The sequence below is a fragment of the Euleptes europaea genome, chromosome 8 (genome assembly GCF_029931775.1).
Source record: "Euleptes europaea isolate rEulEur1 chromosome 8, rEulEur1.hap1, whole genome shotgun sequence".
Classification (NCBI taxonomy): Eukaryota; Metazoa; Chordata; class Lepidosauria; order Squamata; family Sphaerodactylidae; genus Euleptes; species Euleptes europaea.
The window spans coordinates 6,453,306-6,478,440 of record NC_079319.1 but is presented as its reverse complement, the minus strand read 5'-3'; the positions used below and the strand labels follow the sequence as shown (position 1 = coordinate 6,478,440).

At 46.0% G+C, this 25,135-nt stretch overlaps 1 protein-coding gene across 8 annotated transcripts in view; it reads right to left on the bottom strand.

The window, feature by feature from the left end:
- The window catches only part of PTK2 (protein tyrosine kinase 2), a 317,569-nt gene that overhangs the window by 89,026 nt on the left and 203,408 nt on the right, over positions 1-25,135 (bottom strand). For all 8 annotated transcript variants that reach the window (XM_056854175.1, XM_056854178.1, XM_056854176.1 and 5 more), the window contains 4 exons: positions 24,251-24,358; positions 21,785-21,902; positions 19,918-19,948; positions 18,191-18,243 (listed from right to left, as the gene is read on the bottom strand). In XM_056854175.1, the coding sequence (XP_056710153.1) occupies positions 18,191-18,243; positions 19,918-19,948; positions 21,785-21,902; positions 24,251-24,358 (310 nt within the window). The remainder of the gene's footprint in view (positions 1-18,190; positions 18,244-19,917; positions 19,949-21,784; positions 21,903-24,250; positions 24,359-25,135) is intronic.

Genomic DNA, 25,135 nt, shown 5'->3' with positions numbered 1-25,135 from the left:
AACAACCCGCGCCCGAGGTCGTCCACCACGCAGAGGCACCGCGGCCACCCGCAGCGCAGCTCCGGGAAGACCCACACTCTCTGCACTCCATGCCGGGGACCCAGCCTCCCTGCCTACTACCAACGACCCCGCCGGGTCTCGGATTACAAGTGCCCCATTGGGGGACGATTTTCCCTCTTCGGATGAGGAAAATCCTTGGATTTCTCCAGCCTTAAACCTGGAATCTCCCCTCGACTTGTCAAAAAACGGCTCCGGTCTGTGGTGAATGGAGCGTCTCCACAGACCTCTCAGGATCTTCCTATCAAACCGAATGCTCCTACCAAAATTAAAGACGTGGACTCCACCGTCTACGTGGATGCAGTTTTACAGCAACTTAACGGTGGCCCACAAATCCCCGTCAAAGCACTAATTGACTCCGGTTGCTGTCGCACTCTCATAAGCGAAACCACTTTTGCTGCACTCAGAGCCGACTCTGAGGCTTTACCCGCCCCCGTCCAATTTGCCCAAATGGACGGAAGCCATTTCCAGGGGGGTCCAGTTGATCACCGCACCATAGGGGTGGCAATGGGAATTGGTTCCCACTGGGAACAAATAGACTTCACTATAGCCCCTATCCGATTTGAAGTGGTCTTGGGAATTAACTGGATTAAAGGACATAGTCCCAGTATTGATTGGGAAACAAACACTATCTCCTTCGCTAGTCCCACCTGCGACCAGCATCGGCAAAACTTTGCTCTGCCATATCCGCCCGTTCCAGCATTAACCTCTACTGCCCCAGCACCACCGGCTCTACCCGCTGTATACCGAGACTTTGAAGATGTCTTCGACCTTAAGGAATGTGATGCCTTACCCCCCCACCGGGCCTCAGACTGTGCGATTGAAGTGGTAAAGGACTGCACATTAACCAAGAGTAAGATTTACCCTATGAGCGCTTCCGAGCGCACTGTCCTCCGGGACTTTTTGGACAAAAACCTCGCCAGAGGGTTCATTCGCCCTTCGAATGCCCCAAACTCGGCCCCCGCATTTTTCGTCCGGAAAAAAGAGGGCGACCTTCGCCTGTGCATTGACTTCAGAAAGCTCAATGCGGTTACCCAGACCAATGCCTATCCTATCCCATTAATATCCGATATTTTGGGACAATTACAGGAAGGCCGTGTGTTCTCTAAATTAGACTTGGTGGAAGCTTACTACCGAGTCCGTATCCGCGAAGGGGATGAGCACCTCACTGCCTTCTCTAGCTGTTTCGGAATGTATGAATTTCTTGTGATGCCGTTCGGATTAAAAGGGGCTCCGGGGGTCTTCATGCAACTCATCAATGAAATCCTACATGACCTTCTATATCGTGGGGTGGTGGTCTACTTAGATGATATTCTCATTTATTCGAAAACTATGGACGAGCATGTGGCTCTGGTCAGGGAAGTTCTGCAACGCCTGCGTAACCATCAACTTTTCGCAAAACTAGCTAAGTGCGAATTTCACCAAAGCAAACTCACGTTTTTGGGATACATCATCTCCCACCAAGGTCTTCGCATGGACCCCGCCAAAGTCCAAGCCGTCCTCGATTGGACTCCCCCCACCAACCGGAAGCAAGTACAGCAGTTTCTGGGATTTGCAAACTTCTATCGAGGATTCATCCCTAACTTCGCCCAGGTGGCTCTACCCATTACGGACCTACTGAAAACTAAGGGAAAAGTAAGCTCGGCTGCCTTGCCCTCCGCGAAAATCCTATGGACTGAGCAATGCCAAGCCGCCTTTCTAGCCCTCAAACGCCTCTTCACTTCGGAGCCGGTGCTACAGCACCCAGACCCAAATCAAATGTTCATTGTGCAAGTCGATGCTTCCGATGTAGCCATGGGAGGGGCTCTCCTCCAGCAAGGACCGGATGGTCTTCTTCACCCTTGCGCTTACTTTTCAAAAAAATTTGCGCACGCTCAATTAAACTGGCCCATCTGGGAGAAAGAGGCCTCAGCAGTTCATCATGCACTGACTCTATGGCGACAATTCTTGGAGGGGTCTAAAGTCCCCTTTGAGGTTTGGACCGATCACAAAAATCTAGCTGCCCTCACGGGGTCCCATAAGCTATCGGCGAAACAACAACGGTGGGCGGAGTTCTTTGCGCAGTTCCGTTTCACCCTGAAGCACGTCCCTGGGAAACAGAACGTTCTTGCGGATGCCCTCTCCCGTTTACCACAATATCCGGTAAAACTCGAAAGACCCACCAACTCTCTGTTCACCCCTATGCAACGTGGGGCTCTACCTATGCTGGCTGTACAAACTCGATCCCAGCATCAACACACCTTACCCAACGTACAAGCTCCGCCAGCTCAACCGGCTGCCCAGCCGCCACCACAACAAACCGGAGTTCCCGCCCTTCCTACCCCTCCGACCGCCCAGCCGCCTGCAGTCTGCGCGCCGCCGCACGTAAGCACTAGCCCCATAACTGTTTCTAAGATCTCCATGGCCGACGGGGGGGCCCCCTCCAAAATCCCCATCTCCGAGTCCTTTTTAACTGTCCTTCGGGATCAGTGCCTTTTAGAACGTTCCGCTCATACCCTACCTCCTGGTGTTTTGGAACAAGGAGGATCCTGGTACAAGGACTCGAAATTATATGTCCCCAAGGCACTCCGAAAGGACGTTTTACATTTAGCCCATGGAGCCAAAACAGCTGGGCACTTTGGGTTCCTGAAGACCCTTCACTTATTGCGCAGACAGTTCTGGTGGGGGGGAATGCGTTCCGACATTGACTCCTTCATCCGCAGCTGTCCCGTTTGTGCCGCTGCGAAACGATCGCAGGGCAAACCCCCGGGACTGCTACAACCTCTTGAAACGCCCAGCAAACCTTGGGAAGTGATTGCTATGGACTTCATGACTGATCTCCCTCTCAGTGGGGGTAAAACTGTGTTGTGGGTTGTTACTGATTTGTTTTCTAAGCAAATACATTTGATTCCAAGCGCAGGGATCCCCTCTGCTCAGAAACTGGCCCGCCTCTTCGTGACGCATATCTTTCGTTTACATTCGTTTCCGCGTAAGATAATTTGTGACCGCGGCAGTGGTTTCGTTTCTAAGTTTTGGAAAGCTTTCCTCAAGTTGGTGGGAGTGGAACAAGGGTTGTCTAGTGCATACCATCCTCAAACTGATGGTCAAACTGAACGTGTCAATGCTGTACTTGAATGTTATTTACGCTGTTATGTTAACTACCACCAGGATAACTGGGTAGAACTGTTACCTTTAGCAGAATATGCCTACAATAATGCCATGCATCAATCCACAGGTTTTAGCCCATTTTTTGCTGTGTATGGACAAGATTTCAGTCCCATCGCTCCTACAGATGATATAGAGGGGGAGGGGAACCCCGACATTGCCTCCTGGGCACACGCCCTCCGTACCACTTGGCCCTGGCTCGTTAGCAACCTCGACCGAGCCAAACGTAAATACAAAGCACAAGCTGACAAACATCGCTCCCCCGGGGGTGATCTGCAAGTGGGTACTTTGGTTTACCTTTCCACCAAAAATCTCCGTTCCACCCAACCGTGCCATAAGCTCAGTGCCAAATACATTGGCCCTTTCCCCATCACCCGAGTCATAAACCCTGTCACGGTGGAACTGGCTCTCCCCAAGTCCTTGAGGCGTGTGCATCCTGTTTTCCACATTAGCCTCCTCAAACCCCATGTTGCTTCTCCACGATGGCATCCGGACCCACCTCCTGCGCAACCCATCATGGTGGGGGGGGAGGAACACTTCGAAGTCTCCAAGATCCTTGACTCCCGTGTTCACCATGGCAACCTGCAATATTTGGTCCGTTGGAAACATTTCCCCCCTGCCTATGACGAATGGGTACGTGCACGGGATGTCTCCGCCCCCGACCTCGTCGACGCCTTTCACATTGCTTACCCAGATCGGCCAGCCCCCTTGCGAACTGGGAGGGGGCCTTGAGGGGAGCAGAATGTCAGGCTGCTATCTCAGTTTCGTTATTGCCTCTGTCTCTGCGTTGTATTGTCTGCCCCCCAAGGTCGCATACCTAGGCCTGGGAACCCAGCTCCTGAGAAACTGTATTCAGCCTGTACGTGTAATCTCCCGCCTTCCCTGCCTTATAATATCTCCCAGCTAGTGAGCCTCTCATAGCTGTCATTTTATTCGTTTGCACTGTATGCCTAATTGACCAGTAAAAGCCATCTGTTTGGACTCTATATGACTTTGTGGTGATTTCTGGTTCTGTGGGCCAAGGGCTGACAGTTTGTAACATTTGTGAGATTTGCCACTAGATGACCACAAGGGTCATCTAGTCCAGCCCCTTGCACAATGCACAAAAATGTGTAGTGGTTAGTGTTAAACTAGGTTCTGGGAGAACTGGCTTCAGATCCTCACTCCATCACAAAGCTTGCTGGGTGACCTCTAATGCTAACCAACCTCAGGTTATTGTGAGGATCGAATGGGTAAGGGAGAATCCTGTATGGCAGCTCCTTGGAGGATGGGTAGGATAGAAAAGTACTGAAAGAGAAAGAGCATGTGGGCTGCTGTGAAAGAGAGAAATTCCATCCTGGCCACAGTGAGACCACACTTAAGAACATAAGAAAAGTCATGCTGGATCAGACCAAGGCCCATCAAGACCAGAAGTCTGTTCACACAGTGGCCAACCAGGTGCCTCTAGGAAGCCCACAAACAAGATCGCAACAGCATCCTGACTATGTTCCACTGTACCTAATATATTCGGCATGCTCCTTGGATACTGGAGAGACTAAGTATGCATCATTACTAGTATTCATGTGGACTAGTAGCCATGGATATTCCTCTCCTCCATGAACATGTCCACTCCCCTCTTAAAGCCTTCCAAGTTAAGAACATAAAGGCCATGTTGGATCAGACCAAGGCCCATCAAGTCCAGCAGTCTGTTCACACAATGACCAACTAGGTGCCTCTAGGAAGCCCACAAACAAGACAACTTGGAATACTGAATGGTGGGGAATTCAGGAAAGGCACAAGGAAGTACTTCTTCACACAGTGCATACTGAAATTGCAAAACTCGCTGCCACAGGACACAGTGATGGCTGCCAACTTGGAAGGCTTTAAAATAGGAGTGGACAAATTCATGGAGGATGGGGCTATCAATGGCTACTAGCCATGATGGATATTTATTCCCTCTAGTACCAGAGGCAGCATGCCTTTTTATATCAGTTGCTGGGGAGCACAGGCAGGATGCTGCTGTTGCAGTCATCCTGACTCTGGGATTCTTATAGGCAGCTGGTTAGTCACTGAACACAATGCTGGACTTGATGGACATTTGGTCTGATCCAGCAACATTCTTCTTATGTTCTAATGAATGAATGAAGAAAAAGAACAGTTGGTTTTTATATGCCGACTTTCTCTATCACTTAAGGGAGAATCAAACCGGCTTACAATCACATTCCCTTCCCTTCCCTACAACAGACACCCTGTGAGGTAGGTGGGGCTAAGAGAGCTGTGACTAGCCCAAGGTCACCCAGCTGGCCTTATGTGGAGGAGTGGGGAAACCAACCTGGTTCATCAGATTAGCATCCGCTGCTCATGTGGAGGAGTGGGGAATCAAACCCGGTTCTCCAGATCAGAGTCCACCGCTCCAAACCACCACTCTTAACCACTACACCATGCTGGGGTAGTGAATGAATGAATGGAAAGCTGGTAGGTCAGAAGCAAAGAATGTGCAGTATAAAGTGGAAGACAGTTTACTAGGGGACCATCAAGAACAGCTTCTCAGGATTTTCCCCCAACCAGCCAAAGGCAGTATTGAGAGGGAGAATGGTGGAAGGGAAGGAAAATTGCAGAAGGGAAGGGAAAATCAGCAAGCCCATGTGCCACTGGAGGCAACTTTCCACTCAAGCACTGAAATATTTGTATCCATGCCTCTGAATGGTAAATTTAAGAACATGTTTACTTTAAGTTCCTTAATTAGTAGGAATGGAATGGTAGAGGCCATAGGGGAAAAAGCATCAGGAATACCACAACAAATATACAGTTTCGATTTCTAGGAACATCTAACTGGAAGCACTCCATCCACCCAATGCCAAACTTCTAACCACCACATATCAAGTACAAAATCTTCAGACTGCTTCAGTACTATTCAAATTAATATTATGGCAAACTTTAGACATGCCTAAGGTATGTCTCTTCATAGAAGCCTGTTTTGTACTAAAAGCTGTCTTAGAAAAATATCACATTCACTCAAGAGCAAGTTCAGAGAACACAGACTTCCAGACTCTACACTTGGAAAGAATTTCATTTTGGCCACAGGGATCGCAAAATCAAATGTATGATATGTTTTGCCAGGAAAAGGCAAACTTCTATGAGAGCCAGGCATGAGGAGTAATTAATGTGTCAGACTAGGATCCTGGACAACCGGGTCTGAATCCCTGCTCTGCCACGGAAGCCAGCCTAACCTACCAAAAAGTAGCAGTTTTATGAGGATTACGAGGAGAAGAACAACATTGTAAGCTGCTTTGGGTCTCCTTGGTGTGAAGAGTGGGTATAAATATATAAATAAAATAATAATACAGGTCAGATGCTATCACTTCATCAGAGCCCCCACAGACCTATTGTGCAAGATCACACAAGTAAACGTGAACTAAATTTTGCCAGCAAAAGATAGCTTGCGTATACCCCAGTGCCCATTGTAGAAAGGGATGAAAAGGGGATTAGACAGATTCATGGAGGATAGGTCAATTGGTCACAACTAGGCATGGTGACCAAAGGGAACCTCCATGTTAAGAGGCAGTAAACTTCTGAATATCAGTGCCAGAAGGCAACATCACGGGAAGGCCGTGGCCTCTATGCCGTTGTTGGACCTCCAGAGGAACTGGTAGGCCACTGTGTGAGACAGGATGGAGGACTAGATCAAGCAAGGCTCTTCTTAGGTTCAGAAGACGATGGATGCTGATGGCCAAGCTATCTTTCACAGATCCTTGTTCATAGTTACTGATCTATTCGTTGATGAACCCCTGATCAGCTCTAAAGGATTATTCAAAGCAGCTTACTAATGAAGAACACCCTTGGCACAGGAGGACTGGGTGTATCCCAGGATGCACTCTCAGTTTATGGAGAGAAGGGGGTGAGCCCCAACAGTGCACAGCATGGACTAAGTACATGCCTTTCATAATGCACCTCTGCAATGTCAGGGGCTCCATCGCAGATGCTTGTGTGTGCGTGTGTTAAGTGCCATCAAGCTGCTTCCGATTCATGGTGACCCTATGAATCAATGTCCTCCAAAATGTCCTCCTTAACAGCCTTACTCAGATCTTGCAAACTGAGGGCCGTGGCTTCCTTTATAGTCAATCCATGGGGGTTACCGCATTATGTATTCCCAGCAATGTATTAAGAGTTTGAAAATGTTATAAAAAACATCGCTTTAAAAGGGTTTTTGGATGCCACAGCTAACAAATGGCTGGAAGACGTCTTCACAGCTAAAGAGGCCAAACAAAGTGTGAACAGTATTTTTTATAACATTTCCAAACTCTTGATACATCGCTGGGAATACCTAGTGAGGTAACAGCCCATCTCTTGTTGGGCCTTCCTCTTTTCCTGCTGTCTTCCTCTTTTCCTAGCATGATTGCCTTTTTCAGTGACTCTTGTCTTCTCATAATGTGACCAAAGTACGACAGCCTCAGTTTAGCCATTTTAGCTTTTCGGGTCAGTTCAGGCTTGATTTGATCTATAACCCACTGATTTGTTTTTTTGGCAGTCCACGGTATCCGTAACACTCTCATCCAACACCACATTTCAAAGGAATCTACTTTCTTCCTATCAGCTTTCTTCAAAGTTCAGCTTTCACAGGGAATACGATGGCATGAATTAACTTAATTGTGGTGGCCAGTGACACATCCTTACACTTCAGAATCTTTTCTAGCTCCTTCATGGCTGCCCTTCCCAATCTCAATCTCCTTCTGATGTCTTGGCTGAAGTCTCCCTTTTGGTTGATGGTGGAGCCAAGGAATAGAAAGTCTTCAACAATTTCAATTTCCTCATTGTCAACCTTAAGGCTGTGTAATTCTCCTGCAGTTATTCCTGTAGTTATTAAGCAGATGCTTAAGGGTTCCCAAGGTAGGCCAGCTGATACAGAAAGCTTTATGTGAATAGAGGAAGTGTAAAAAACTCTGGAGTGAAATGATTTAAATGCAAGCTTAATGTATTAACTTATTTTTGAAAGCATTGGCCAGGGGTGCAGATTGTTAGTAGAGGTAAACCCCATTAACACTGTCATATGCTACCACCTCCATCATGAGCCCTGTGGCGCAGAGTGGTAAGCTGCAGTATTGCAATCAAAATCTCTGCTCACGACCTGAGTTCAATACCGACGGAAGTCGGTTTCAGGTAGCCGGCTCAAGGTTGACTCAGCCTTCCATCCTTCCGAGGTCAGTACAATGAGTACCCAGCTTGCCGGGGGTAAAGTATGGACACCTGGGGAAGGCAATGGCAAACCACCCTGTAAACATAGTCTGCCTAGTAAACATCACCCCATGGGTCAGGAATGACCCTGTGCTTGCACAGGGGACTACCTGTACTTTTTACCCAACATCTTACTGAGGTAGTCAATAACATATGGCATATGGTAGTCAATAACATATGGCATATTTGCTGATGCAATTTTATTTATTCATTCACTTCATTTATACCCCACCTTCCTCTCCATAATCCTCTTCTCCTGCACTTTATCCTAACAACAGCCCTGTGAGGTAAGTGAGGCTGCGAGGGTGTGACTGGCCCAAGGTTGCCCAGCGAGCTTCTATGGCAGAGTGGGTATTTGAACCTGGTTCTCCCTGGTCCTAGTCCGGCACTCCAACCAGTACGAATGAACACATGAAGCTGCCTTATACTGAATCAGACCATCAAGGTCCATTAAAGTCAGTCTTGTCTACTCAGACCGGAGGCGGCTTTCCAGGGTCTCGGGCAGGGGGCTTTCACACCACCTACTTGCCTAGTCCCTTTAACTGGAGATGCAAGGTATTGAACCTGGGACCTTCTGCATGCCAAGCAGATGCTCTACCACTGAGCCACGGCCCCTTCCCTGGCTCTCCAGTGACGCAGTTAAGACAGACTGACAAGACTAATGGCCCTCCCAAAAATATCCTGCATCCATTGCAGCAGATTACTCATCCATAGAACTTTAGCCATGGCAGATATGTAGCATGCTGTTTAAGACAGATGGCAAAGAAAAAGCCAAGCCTAACATCAACCACAGGATGTTCCAGGATACATACCACTCATTCCTGAGCCTTGCAGCGGCCGGGGACAACATAGCCGAGGCGCCACTGCGGCGCCTCCAAAGAGGGTTCCCGGCTGCCGCAAGGCTTAAAAAAGCTCTTTTTAAAGTTTTAAAAGTCTTTTTAAAGTTTTAAAAAGAAAATGCGGTTTTCCCCCCATAGAAAACAATGAGGCTGCACCAGGAAAAACCTGGCGCAGCAACATTGTTCAAGGGGGCATTGCCGGGCTGGAGGGGCTTGATATGCTGACTACCGTCAGTTCCGCCCATGGGAACGCCCCCCCCCCCCACGCCAGCGCCGCATTTCTCTTCTGGGATTTAGGTCCCGGAGACTGCAGCATCGGAGGAGCGGCGAGCTGCTCCGCAGTGCCCAGGCACCGACGCAACTGCCCCCGCCACCAGCGTAAGTGCCTCTTATTCCATGATAAGAGTCCACTGGTGGTGGGGTCATGCCACCTCCAGATCACTTTCAGCCCCCCACCTCAAAAATGGGCTGCAAGTCTCTTCACGGGGGAAAAGAATCGTTACAGGATACTATGCCTATGGATATTTCTGCATTCACTGCCCCGCAGGTTCCAATATGAAGCCTTCCCCTATACCTGCTGAAGTAAAGCACTATAAATAAATATTGTTTTTAATCTGCAAAATAAATATATGTGACAAGGAAAACATCTGCACGAAAGGGGTTTATATACAACATATATAAACGGGTGTGATAAATTATTATTTTTGGAAGTCATGCCGCTTTTTAAGCTCGCTTTCTGAAAGTTAGTATTTGCTGTTCTAAACCTAATTACCCGCCAAGCAAAACTCCTCCCGGTTAGGCTTCATCCATTTTGCTACAAAAGGATCCAAGCAAAACAGTAATTCAGGCAGTGGATTTCTACAGGCTTTACCCATTTCTCGCTTTAATTGAGCACATTTATCCTGAGAACAATCAACACTGCAGCCATATGCACAAAAATGCCATAAAGAAAATAGCTGCGAACATCGGTGCCTTTCAGGCTAAGGGGAATATCAAACACAAATCTAGCTGGGTGCATTAGGAGCAAGGAGATCAATTTTGGGCATAAACTGCAAACGCTAGTTGTGGCTATGATGGAATTCTTTTTATAGTCCCATAACAGAGGTCTGACTTCCCTGTCAAAACAAATTGGAAATGTGGCACCAATTGGTCTCTTAGAAGTTAGACTTTATGACCATCCCACAAGAGGCCTGCATTTGTCATCAAGAGTACACCTGACAGGTAAATTCAGCCAACTGTAACTCTTTGATGGAAGTACCCATATATGTTTCCATACACGGGTACCTCATGCATACACTAAAAATGTTTTGGTACTTTCTCAAAAGAAGAGGAAGAGTTGGTTTTTATATGCCAATTTTCTCTACCACTTAAGGAAGAATCAAACCGGCTTACAATCACCTTCCCTTCCCCTCCTCACAACAGACACCCTGTGAGGTAGGTGGGGCTGAGAGAGCTGTGACTAGCCCAAGGTCACCCAGCTGGCTTCGTGTGTAGGAGTGGGGAAACAAATCCAGTTCACCAGATTAGCATCCGCTGCTCATGTGGAGGAGTGGGGAATCAAACCCGGTTCTCCAGATCAGAGTCCAGCACTCCAAACCACAGTTCTTAACCACTACACCACACTGGCTCTTTGCAAGCAGTAAAAAAAACAGGTTTCAATCCAAAGGAGCCATGCCACTTAGCTTAAAGACATTTATGGTACAGTACTGATGCATGGCAGTGTGTGATTTTTTTTGTCAATTCATCCTTCCCATTGCAGACCCCCAACTCTGACCCCCCCATGCTGTTTGTGTGGGTCCCTTGACCACCAGGAGCAGAATGGGTGGCCTTAGTGGTGCTTTAGAACCAAGTCATAATTTCTTTAAGTGGCCATTAAAAGGTAAAGGTCCCCTGTGCAAGCACCAGGTCATTCCTGACCCATGGGGTGACGTCACATCCCGACGTTTACTAGGCAGACTTTGTTTACGGGCTGGTTTGCCAGTGCCTTCCCCAGTCATCTACACTTTATCCCCAGCAAGCCGGGTACTTAGTGGCCATTAGCGAATTATAATAAGAGAGAGTGTAGAAGATCTGCCTGGGTCTGGAAGATCCTTACTAGCATCCACCCTATAGAGATGTCATTTTGCATTCAAGCACAGGGGCTTCCTAAAATGCTCCTGGGTAGAGTATTAAAATCTCTTGGACACCCATCCCTGTTCAGACATGTAAGAATAAATGAGATACAGCCTACTGTGCATGGGTGAAAAATCAAGATATGCAGGGCCTGCTCATTCTGCTCTGTAATATATTCTGGGTTTTCACTTAAGGCACCTTTCTGAGTTGCAATTCATTCCAGACTCTTGTGCGAATTATGAACAGCTCCTGGCCACTGGTGATGTTACCGGTAGTCCAGAGTCCACTGAATCCCAAATTAAGCCAGGCCTCTTGACCCCACAGAAAATGTCATTCCTATGGCGTCATTTATGAACCCTAGTGCACACCAGTGACATCATCAGTGCATGCCAGGACCTAGACATCCATGAACAGGCCCTGACCCCTCACATGTATCAATTTTGGAGCCTTGCAGACTCTGTTAAGTCCAGGAAATTGACCTGGAGGATTCCATAACCCCAAATTTGATGTTGAAGTCTAGTAATCATAGATTTTGAAACTGTCCCTAGGTGAAACTATATGGGCCATCTTCCCCGTCATTCCCTGCCCCCCAATCAAAATCAGCTAAAGGACACGGGAAAGGAGAATAAAGGGGCCAACCCAAAGAAGTGCCCTGCTGAATTAAAACCCTTCAAAACACCATACACACTCCCAAAGGGCTGTTGATTGGGAGGGAGTAACCAGAGCTCTTTGCATGCATGTAGCAGCCACACTGTATCAGCTGACTGACACTAGAGGATAAGATGACGTGTGATTAAATGGCAGGAGCCACAGAAAAGTTCTTGATCTTTCATTTTCAATTTACAGCTTTACTATGTAGACCCATATAAATTTCAGTGACGGGCCTGGGATTAATCTAGCTTCTCAAATTCATTTTTAGATTAACCCGCCATTTAAAAAAAATACATGAAGAGGGAACATTTTGCTCTCTTCTTTAACTTCTGTGCAGTTTTATGTGTAAAACGCCAAGCCCTATAAAACTGCGGCTTCTCGATTTCACTGACCAAAGCACGCACAGGAAGTGCCAGGCGTTTCAAGGCCAAAAGGTAAACATCACATACAAACTAAAGCAATTCTGTATGTGCAATTTCCCAGTGAAACCACCACACCGCCTACCGTTCAATGGTCTTTTAGAAATAGGATTTATCAGGCAGAAAAGCTGGTTTTGAAAGTTGCAGCTCTCAATAACGGAGAGAATAAAAAATGGCGAAGAAGAAGGAGGAGAAGGAGGTTGGTTTTTATATGCCGACTTTCTCTACCACTTAAGGAAGAATCAAACCGGCTTACAATCACCTCCCCTTCCCCTCCCCACAACAGACACCCTGTGAGGTAGGTGGGGCTGAGAGAGCTCTATCAGAGCTGTGACTAGCCCAAGGGCACCCAGCAGGCTTCGTGTGGAGGAGTGGGAAAACAAATCCAGTTCACCAGATTAGCCTCCGCCACTCATGTGGAGGAGTGGGGAATCAAACCCGGTTCTCCAGATCAGACTCCACTGCTCCAAATCACCGCTCTTAACCACTACACCATGCTGGCACAGGAGCAGAATTCTGAAAGTCTTCTTCCCAGGAGTGAAGAGAGAACTGGATCTGCTGGCTATCTATAAAGCGCTGCATTATTTCAAGCCCTTGGGCTGTAAGACGCTTTAAATATAATCACAGGAGTGTTCTCACTCTGCAGTTCAGGAGGGCATCACCATACCTGGTCTTGCACATTAGACTATGAGCTGTCAAAGCTCCACTGGGCTGTAAGTTTCAGGGGGTATCCGTGTTGGTCCGCAGCAGAACAGCTAGATTCGAGTCCAGTAGCACTTCAGAGACCAACAAGATTTTGAGGGATATAAGCTTTCAAGAGTCAAAGTTCCCTTTGTCAAATACCATATATCAGATATGTGACTAAGGAGAGCCAGCGTGGTGTAGTGGTAAAGAGAAGTAGTTTGGAGCGGTGGAGTCTGAGATGGAGAACCGGGTTTGATTCCCCACTCCTCCACATGAGCGGCGGAGGCTAATCTGGTGAACCAGATTTGTTTCCCCACCCCTACACATGAAGCCAGCTGGGTGACCTTGGGCAAGTCACTCTCTCTCAGCCTCACCTACCTCACAGGGTGCCTGTTGCAGGGAGGGGAAGGGAAGGTGATTGTAAGCCGATTTGATTTTTCCTTAAGTGGTAGAGAAAGTCAACAAAAAACAACTCTTCTTCTTCTAAGGGAGCTTTGTCTCTTGAAAGCTTATACCCCGAAAATCTCATTGGTCTCTAAGGTGCTACTAGCTGTTTCATTGTGCTGTAAGACTACATTAATTGTACATCATGCGCATCTGTTGCTTTAATTGTTCAGTGCCATTCAGACAAATTGATTGGCAAAGTATGCCTCTTCTAGGCAACTTCATGAATCGCCATTTCCTTTGAAGAAAGTTACTGCATTTTGAAGAAAATCCAAAGAGAGCATTTCCCACCAAATGTGAAATGCCCAAAAACACGATATAAAAGCCACGCTAACAATCTGTGCCTGAGGCACAAATTTAAAATGACAGCACACTATGCCAAAGCCTGAAGGAACCTTACTAAGATCTGAAATTATTTTGTGCAAGTTAAGTGTTCAAAACTGTGCAGTAGTAACCAAATCCACATGAGTAACCAGTTGGACAGTATGAGTAATTTTAAGAATTGTACCAGTGCTTCTGCACAAATTGGGATTTGAAATGTGCCCGAGGCCATGGATTTAAACCTACTTCAAGAAAAGGGTTGAAAATTATAGAATCAGAAGTCCTCTTGGTTTTTGGCCTACATTGCTCAGACTTTGCTATTTTTAAGAATGAGTCCTGGTTACTCCAGAGAAGGGCAGTGATAGATTTCCCAGTTGGGTCTTCACTGTAATAATTTGAATTGTCTGTTTAAACAAGAAATTGCCCTCGTTTCTTCATAAATCAAGTGAGATCAAGTACTCCAATTGCACGAGCCAAAAAAAGGTTGATGTGAAAGACAGACTGCGAAAGAACAGACTACGTATCATCTTGTGTACATACATTGTATTGGCGATAGCCATTCTCTACTACCAGGGTCCACAACATGGTGACCGTGGGCACCATGACGCCCACTGGCACCTTTCCTGGTGCCCACTGAGGGTTTTCAGAAAGTGGGTGGAGCCGTGTGGGGCTTTTGCACAGCAAAGCTTCACACTGGCTGCGATGATTCCCTGAAACATACACATGAACACATGAACCTGCCTTATACTGAATCAGACCATCGGTCCATCAAGGTCAGTACTGTCTACTCAGACTGGCAGCGGTTCTCCAGGGTCTCAAACAGAGGTCTGCCTTGTGACGAATCAGACCATTGGTCCATCAAGGTCAGTACTGTCTACTCAGACTGGCAGCAGCTCTCAGGCAGAGGTCTTTCACATCATCTTCTGCCTGGTTCTTTTTAACTGAACCTGGGACCTTCTGCATGCCAAGCAGATGCTCTACCACTGAGCCACGGCCCCTCCTGACTCAGGTAAAAGTAGTAGAAAAGAGCAAGAGTCCAGTCGCACCTTAAAGACTAACAAAATTTCTGGCAGGGTATGAGCTTTCATGAGTCTCAGCTCATTTCTTTAGGTATCTGAAGAAGTATTCCTCAGGTATCCCTGCAAGAAATTTTGTTAGTCTTTAAGGTGCTACTGGGCTCTTGCTCTTTTCTACTGCTACAGGCAGACTAACACAGCTACCGATCGTGATCTATCTGGTTAAGGTAGACATTCATTAAAAAAACAACGGTGAACTTAAGGGATGCATGTGCATACCAACAACAACATTGTGGAATTAGCACAAGCCAGGTAGCACAGTGATGTCTGCATGTATCACAGTTGCTTGGAAATATCTGTTTCAATCAAAAGCTAGATTAATATGCCAATGCCTAGGACTATCCTTGATACCAAATACCATACCAGGCAATACAAGTCCATGCAATAACACATCTGGAATAAGGAAAGAATGCATCTTATTGGGGATATCTTAACATTTTTTGATCAAATCATTATTAAAAGCGGTAAAGGTCGTCCCCAGTGCAAGCACCGGGTCCTCCCTGACCCATGGGGTGACGTCACATCCTGGCATTTACTAGGCAGACTTAGTTTACGGGGTGGTTTGCCAGTGCCTTCCCCAGTCATATTCCCTTTACCCCCAGCAAGCTGGGTACTCATTTGACCTACCTCGGAAGAACTCAGGTCGTGAGAAGCTTTTGACTGCAGTACTGCAGCTTACCACTCTGCGCCACGGGGCTCTTAGCGCCACGGGGCTCTTCTAACCTGCAAATGGGGGAAATCAACCACTGCCCGTGCACGTGCTTTCTGCATTGTGGCCCCCACCTTATGGAATTGACTGCCCAAGGAACTCAGGGCAGCTCCCACTCTCCTGGCTTTCCGCAAACTATTCAAAAGTGAATGATTCACAGTCATTATTAGCATGGTTTATTTCTTTCTTGGGATCACAAAAACATAATATTTAACATGGCAATATATGACAGTGTCCAAATGCACTGAAAGAATTTGATTTTAATACAGAGATGAAAAGGCATTGAACTGATGAGGCCCAGTTAAAGGCGCACCCAATAAGGGAATGTTCTCTTTAAACCCGCTAAACTGGTGGATCCAACCAGCTTTTCTGCTTGTGAAAAAGGCTGTGTTGGGGATTATGGGGTCCTCGGGCACTAGGGTTGCCAGGTTTCTCTTCAACACCAGCGGGAACTTTTTGGGGCTGAGCCTGAGGAGGGCAGGGTTTGGGGAGGGGAGGGACTTCAATGCCATAGAGTCCAATTGCCAAAGTGGCCATTTTCTCCAGGTGAACTGATCTCTATCGACTGGAGATCAGTTGTAATAGCAGATCTCCAGCTACTACCTGGAGGTTGAGCAAACCAAAATCAACACCTCTGCACTAATATCAAGGATAAGGAAAGTAGTGCAGGAATCTTAGGCTATAGTTACTACAACACAAATGAGTGAGACATCAAAGTGTAATCAATGCATACAATAGTGGAAAGGGACAAACATACAACTATATACAATGGTATTTCAATAATCCACAAAGGTATGTATAAATGTGTTTTTTTCAATAGTCCATAAGGGTACATAGATCCAAGAAGATTCCAATAGTTGGTCACAAGACCTCAGCAGATGTGTAAAAGACTATTATGAAAGGAAGACGATCGTTTCATTCTTCATCAGTTCCATTCCTATGTCAAAAATCATTCTATTAAAATATTGCTACTAGGCATAATGGATCAATAAATATCAATAAATATCAATAAAGGGGGCGACTGGGCGGCGCGCGAGGCAGCAAGATGCCTCATGTGCCCAGGAAACGGGGTTTTGGGCCGGGGAGGATGAGAGGGGGAAGGGGGTGACCCGGCGGCAGGCGAGGCAGCAAGATGCCTCGTGCGCCCAGGAAAGGGGGTTTTGGGTTGGGGAGGCTGGGAGGGAGAGGGGGAAGGGGGCGACTGGGCGGCACGCGAGGCAGCAAGATGCCTCCTGCGCCCAGGAAAGGGGGTTTTGGGCCGGGGAGGGTGGGAGGAAGAGGGCAAAGGGGGCGACTGGGCGGCGCACAAGGCGTCTTGCCGCCTCGCGCCACCCAGTCGCCCCCTTCGCCCTTTTCCTCCCACCAGGAAAGGGGGTTTTGGGCTGGAGAGGGAGCAGGGAAGGGGGCGACTGGGGCGGGAGGGAGGCTTCCAGCTGGGCGCATGCGGCCAGGAAGCCCAGAAAAGCTCTGGGGAGGGGGGCAAGGGGGGACTGGCTTTCTCGGTCCCCGGGCCGGACAAAAGCCCTCCGGGGGCCGGATCCGGCCCTCGGGCCGTAGTTTGCGGACCCCTGGTGTACAGGGTACTGTAAGAAGGATCATACAATGTAATTTGTGTGCTGTTTATTTAATGTCTCACGTGAATACTTCTGCTTTGCTTTTAGATTTGTGGTTGGTTCCAGACTTCTACAATTCTAATCCTATAGACTTCTTGGTTATCTTCATCCTCTGGACAACCATGGAATGGAGGTACATAAAATTTTGCCATTCATATGGAGGCCTTGCGCAACTCACGCCATCATTCTGCTTTACATCCTCTTAAGCATAATGTTCACACACATTATGCTGGACTGGAGCATCTGTCCAGCGACAGCCATATAGGCCCTCCTACAGAGCACTAACTTTTTAATTAGGCTGTTTCCTCCCAACCCCCTTCAGAAAGACTTGATTTGGAAAAAGACCCAAGGCAATCCCAGTATGAACTTCTGAAGCCAAACAAGGAAACTACAACATGTTAAAATGCAGCAATTACCATTAAATCATTAATTCACAACTATTACATTAAATTTTGTGGCTGTGGTAAATCCATGCATGGACAGTACACAAACATTCATTCTTGCTTTCTGTCCCCTCCCCTGCTGCACGCACAAACTGAGAAAATATGCTAACAATGATTGCTTCTTTCATAAAATGTAACACTAGATTTTTATTAGCTACTTTCCCTGTATGACAGCCCTTGCACACATGAATTGCGAAGTGCAGTCTGCACATAAACATGATTACAGTACAGCATATTTTAAAATCAATGCAAAGGTCATTTAAATAATTTAAAAACAGATTTCTTAGTATGCTTTATGATCTCAGTGTCCAGCAAGTTTTGTCTTCAGGAAATTTTATGAGGCAGAAAGCAATAATCCTATGAAAGCCTATTAGGAATACGTGCCTAAGAAAGCCTATTAGGAATATGTGCCTAAGACTACCCAAATAAAACTGACTTCCTAAAAGCATACTTCCTGTGAATCCTACCTGATACAGAGACTGCATGCGATCGAATTCCTTGCTTCTCATTGTTGGCCAGCCTGTAACACAGAAGTTCAAATATGTAAATTGGGCACACTGCAAGGGACTAAATATTCATTCTAATAAGGCACCCTACAGCAATTAGTAGGGTCAATCCATTTTCCATGAAACCAAATTCTGAGGATGAGAAAAGGTGACTCTACCATTTTAAGCGCACCCGGGGAGTACAGAATCACAGTATCATAGAGTTGGAAGGGACCACCAGGGTCATCTAGTTCAACCCCCTGCACAAGACAGGAAATTCACAACTACCTCCCCACTCCCACACCCCCAGTGACCCCTACTCCATGCCCAGAAGATGTCCAAGATGTCCTCCCTCTCATGATCTGGCTAAGGTCATAGAATCAGCACTAATGACAGATGGCCATCTAGCCTCTGCTTAAAAACCTCCAGGGAAGGAGAACTTACTACCTCCTGAGGAAGCCTGTTCCACTGAGGAACCGCTCTAACTTTGTGTTAATTTAAGCAAGTTTAAAGCTACCTAACTATATTTTGAAATAGATGGGATCTATTTTTAAAAAAATAGTCAACTGTACTCGCGCCTGGGTCACAGCATATCCCTTGTCACAGTATGTGGATGGCCCTGAGTCCTTGCAAGTCATAATCCACAGAAGAAGACAGAATGCTGCATTTTAAAAACAAAAAAAATGAGATGACTCTTTTGCTAAATTCAAACATTGGCTTCTATTTGAGTTTTCCCTTCACACAGGATGTTTAAATGGGATGTCAAAAAGGGCCTTAAGGACCACCTTCTCCCATATGAACCTACCTGTTCACTCTGGTCATCTTTGGAGGCCCCCCCTTCGGGGGGGCCCGCCATCTGAGGCTCAGTGGGTGGCAACCCAAGACAGGGCCTTCTCAGTCAGGGCATCAAAACTTTGGAAGTCCCTCCCTAAGAAGGTGTGTCTGTCTTTGTCTACTGGTGTCTTCCACCAGCGAGTGAAGACTGTTTTGTTTTGTTTGGCATACCTCCAATAACGGTTACTGGCCATCCCTCCTGGTTCTGGCGTATGTGTTTTCACTGAATTATTTTATAATTTTAAATGTATTTTTAATTGTTCAATCGCTTTGATGTTTTTTATGTTTACCGTCTTGGGGACCCTGGTCTGGTGGAAAAGATGCATTAAGGTGTTTTAAATAAATAAGTAAAAATGGAAGGCAGTCAAGCCGGTTCAAAGTCTCCTCCCCCCAAAGTTAGTAACGTTTGGGGCAAATAGTACAAGGGTCCCACTTTTCCATCTCTGCCGCAGACTCTCATCCATGACAGTCATAAGAACATAAGAAAACACAAGAAAAGCCCTGCTGAATCAGACTAAGGCCCATCAAGTCCAGCAGTCTGTTCACAACATTTAACACACATTTAAATTTAATGGCATATTTAAAAAAAGTACATATATATATATCTTGTAAATTTTATTTAGAATCTCAGAATGTGTATTGCAAAATTTTATTTGCATGCTTTAAAGCATGGGTTCTCAACAAGGGGAGAATCCCCCCCGGGGGGAGATTTTAGGGTTCGGGGGGGGGAATTGGGACCACTATTCAGCAAAGTGTGATGTCCTGTAGATGATGTACAATCTGCAATGGTGAAAGGGGGGAATGGAGCAAAAAAGGTTGAGAACCACTGCTTTAAAGGATTTTTTAACATCTGAAGACAAATGATTAGGACTTACTTTGGTATGGATGGTAAAGCTCTTTCACCTTCTGCATGAAGAGGGAAATACACAATCAATATTACAGGCATGTCATTATAATGCAAATGAAGAATACATTGCAGAGTTATGGAAAAGGCACTTTATATAAAAGCAGCTAATTGTACTTTCCTGTTATATACGTTATGCTATAATTTCCCCCCAGTAGCCTGAGACAAAGCTTCAAGATCTGCCGCTCATTTCTAAGAAATCAGGTTCCTATAATGATAAAGTGACTCCTGTATGGAAGACAAAAATCCCCACCTTAAAAAAAAAACTTTATCTGAAACACAGCTATTCTGTATACCAGCCTTAAAACTGCAGCAAGTTCTCTCAGAGCTTTCTATGAAATATGATATCCCTCCCCAGGGGTTAACTCTGAAAGCGTTTTCCTTCAGTTTTCCCCATACAATTTCCAAGACACCCATCTAAGTCCAACACATCCGACAGTGAAAGGTAAGAAATAGAATGGATCATGTACAAGCATCATGAATCATAAAATCATAGAGTTGGAAGGGACCACCCAGGTCATCTAGTCCAAATCCCTGCACAATGCAGGAAATTCACAACTACCTCCCCACACACCCCCAGTGACCCCTACTCCATGCCCAGAAGATGGCCAAGATACCCTCCCTCTCATCATCCGCCTAAGGTCATAGACTCAGCATTGCTGACAGATGGCCATCTAGCCTTTGCTTAAAAACCTCCATGGAAGGAGAGCCCACCACCTCCCAAGGAAGCCTGTTCCACTGAGGAACCGCTCTAACTGTTAGAACATTTTCCCTAATGTCTAGATGGAAACTCTTTTGTTTTTATTTCAACCCATTGGTTCTGGTCCGACCTTATGGGGCACCATCCTCTATGTGACAGCCCTTCAAGTACTTGAAGGTGGTTATCATATCCCCTCTCAGCCTTCTCCTTTTCAGGCTAAACATACACAGCTCCTTCAACCTTTCCTCATAGGACTTGGTCTCCAGACCCCTCACCATCTTTGTTCCCCTCCTCTGGACACGTTCCAGCTTGTCTACATCTTTCTTAAAATTGCGGTGAACAAAACTGAACACAAAACTGACCAGGAAAGGATGATTTCAGTCAGAGCAAGGTATTTCTCCCTGTTTATTAGTATTTAAAAGTTTCACCAAACTATGAGACTGGAGGGTACTCGTGTAAGTCTTCATTGTGAAATAAACACAAATCTCCATATGTATAACACAAGGAGTCAGACCTGTTTGATTTCCACTGTGGGTGCTGGAGGATCCAAGACATTCTGTGCACATCGTCAGGAAAGAAGCAAAAAAGGGAAACGCATCTGTATCTTTGCATTCCCTGAGAGTTCACTCAACAAGCTGTTACTCTCTAGTTTGATGAGGCCCCACTGAATCCAATAAGAGGATTTCATCAATATGTGGCTCAAGATATTAAGTGTAGTTTTGCTGCAGCTATGATAAGGGGGAAGAATGATGGAATAAAAATGTAATGAAGTATAATTATACAGAATAGAGTGCCTAAAAGGATGACTGACTTTCCTGTCGTTACGGAAAATCCATCCTTAATGGATGGTGTCGGGAGGTATTTTTGGAGGAGGAAAATAAAACGGAGTGAAGCAACTCGGCAAACAGTTTTAGATTATGATTAACTCGCAGTTCTACCATTATTGAATTAGCTGCATGACAGTAATTACTGGAATCCCCATCTCAATCGCTCATTTGTTTTTTTAGAGACCGAGAGATGCCCCCCGCAAGCAGAAACTAGATGATAAATGGAGAATTCTGGGGATTTTATTTTTGCTCAAACACACACCTGACCAGAAACCATAATGGATTTTCTACAAAACAAAATTGTCCCTTACCTTTCTGAGGCCTGATGATAAAGGACTGTGTAGCACCGTTGACCAGTCTGCAGTAGCCATCTATCAAATCAGCCATGTTCTCTGCAATGGTTAAGGATGGCGCTGTCACTGTCAGAGGCTGAAGGGGGGGGGAACAGGGCACCAAACAAAGAAGCATTATTCCAGACACAAACATTTAGGAGAACAGCTGAACAGTTATGTCACAGCAGAGCATGCTACTGGAAAACAGTAAACAGAAAAACGTGCTCAGATTATTCAATGTAAGGCTCAATTCCTACAACTCCAAATCCCCCACGTAGAGCAGCCCCAGGGAGAATATAACATGCAAGCTGACACAACCACACTGACACACCACTTTCAGATGGCGCTTCACATGAATACAGCAGCTGCCAAGTTGGTCGGTATCTCTGCAAAGAAACAGGGCCTCGACACAATTACATGGTCTTGTATTACTTCTTCCATGTAACTGCACTTAGGGGACCACTCTGGAGAGAGAATTTTAAGAGAGCCAGCGTGGTGTAGTGGTTAAGAGTGGTGGTTTGGAGTGGTGGTCTCTGATCTGGAGAACCAGGTTCAATTCCCCACTCCTCCATATGAATGGCAGACGCTAATCTGGTGAACCGGGTTGGTTTCCCCACTCCTACACTTAAAGCCAGCTGGATGACCTTGGGCTAGTCACACTCTCTCAGTCCCACCTACCTCACAGGGTGTCTGTTGTGGGGAGGGAAGGGAAGGTGATTGTAAGCTGGTTTGATTCTCCCTTAAGTGGTAGAGAAAGTCGGCATATAAAAACCAACTCTTCTTCTTTTTCTTAACACATGAATCCATGATCAAGTGAAGTTTTCTATCCTGTTCAAAATCTTGGTTCAACACATGACAGTGGGTCAGGGTGAGCGACCGAGCTCATAACCCCCTCCCCCTTTGGACAGCAGAGGCCAGACTTGATTGAACTTCGCTACCCGATATACTTTATGGCCCAGGCTAGCCCGATCTTGTCAGATCTTGGAAGTCCCAGGTCGCTATGCAGAGGCAGGCAATGGCAACCCACCTCTGTTAGTCTCTTGCCTTGAAAACCCTACAGGGTTGCCATAAGTCAGCTGCAACTTGACAGCACTTTCCACCACCACCAGATAAACCTTTGAAGAGTCATGAAGTGTGCCTGAATAACAGACTCTAACTAAACTTAAATGGTGTTTAATAGTGAAGCACTGGGGTGGATCCAACTGGGGTGGATCCAACTTCTTGACTCCACCCATCCCGCAACAGCTCAAAATGCCCCCCCCCCAATCCTGCTTCTGGGGTCTCCCTCATCACAATGTTGGATCTACCCCACAGTCTCTTACACTAGAATACCAGCTTATCAGTGATCACTTATCAGCACAAATGAGGCATTATTACCACCTAATGATCATTTGATGGATCAAAATTTATGATTGCAATCCAATACAGGTTACATGCATTTTCAAATCCCATTTAAAATCTGCAAGCCCTAATTATTCTGGATTACACTGTGCATGTTGCACAGTACTCTTGGGCAGCAACAGTGTGCCATAGAACATGGAAATGCACTCTTTTTAGAACATACTACCATCCATTTTCTCTCACGTTCACCACTTCCCAACACTTGACAATCACAACCAATACACAACTAGGTCAGGATGATTAATTTCCAAGTTATGAACTTCCTTACATGGCTAACAACAAACATGTAAGCATTCCTACAATGCATAAGGTAACAGTTTCCACCAACACATTATAATAATGAGCATGCAGAAAAGGCAGTAGTGGTTTCTTCACAGTGACCATCACCATGAATTACTGTGGAAACAACCACAGCAGTGGAAAAGCAAGGGTATGTGCTTTAAACACAGCTTCCAGAATGCAAATGATCTCCAGCATTTTGGATCATATCAGCATGGAATTTGGATCACACAACAGTGTAGACCCCACTGGGAATCTAGTACACAGCATAATGACTAGTTTTAGGGAGCAGTTTTAGTGACCACAGGGAGAAGTGAAGACTAACTGGTGGAAAAAAATTCCTAAATGTTTATTTGTTATTTATTTATCCATTGCATTTCTATCCCACCCTCATTCCCAGTAAGCCGGGCTCAGTGCGGGTCACAACAAGATCAAACATAGGTTAAAACATATATTAAAACATACTTTAAAATCATACTTCATTATACATTAAAACAATAGAACGAGATGGCATTCCCTTTTGTTTGCAGCCACCAGAAACTAAACAGGCCTGGAGGACAGTGGACCCTCAAATCTGGTTGGGGAGGATGGGGAGGCCAGCAAATGATTAAAATGGAGAAAGGGCTTGCAGCTGCCCTCAGATGTAGGCCTGGCAGGGGAGAGAGGCTTGGGGGGAGAGAGACACCTCTTTTCACAAAAGATATAGCAACAATTAACTCCTGTTGCCTGACCAGGCCACGGCAAAGTCGGCAACCGCCTACCTACCTCCGGAGCTCCAGCAATTTTCATCTGCAGCACTCCTTTCCTGTCCTTATCTTCACTGCTCGAATACTGAATGGTCTGTACTTGATGGAAGTCGGCCAGGTGGGTGGGCTACAGAAAGGTACACGGCAAAACAGAAGTATTAGTAAGTATACTGCGGGACACTCCATGACACCCACGTAGGACCAACAGACCAATGTTTTCCCGTCTTTCTTATTCCATTTTTCAGCCAAGCCCCACAGGAATGTCAGAACCTCTGCAAGTGGGAAAGGGAGAGAGCTGACGGCATGGCAACTCTCTGCCTGAAGAGAGTTTTGTTGAGCAATGGGACGCACTAGTAGGGTTGCCAGCTCTGGACTGGGAAATCCCTAGAAATTTGGAGGTGGAGCCTGAGGAGGGGGTGGTTTGGGGAGGGACTCAGCAGGATACAATGCCACTGAGTCCACACTCCAAAGCGGCTGATTCCTCCAGTGGAACTGATTTCTGTTGTCTGGAGATCAGTTGTAACTCTAGGAGATCTCTAGGCTGCTCCTGGGAGGTAGCAACCCTAGGCACTGGGTAAAGATCCAGCACAAAAACTGGTACACAATCTACCCAGAAATTCTGAATAATCCAGTTTTCTTAAGTTAAAGTATCTTGATTTATCTACTTGCTTATTTAGTTATTTGTTTAAAACATTTCTTAGCCACCTTTCTACTTTGAGGAACTCAAGGCAGTTTATAAGGTAAATAAAACGACAACGAATAAAAAACACATAAAAGATCTTAATTTAAAACCTCAATTAGTACTGCCAATAAATACATACACAAAATATATGACAAAATAAAATGCTGAGAACACAGCAGCTACGACTAACAACAGAACACATATCTTGATTGCTCTCTATAA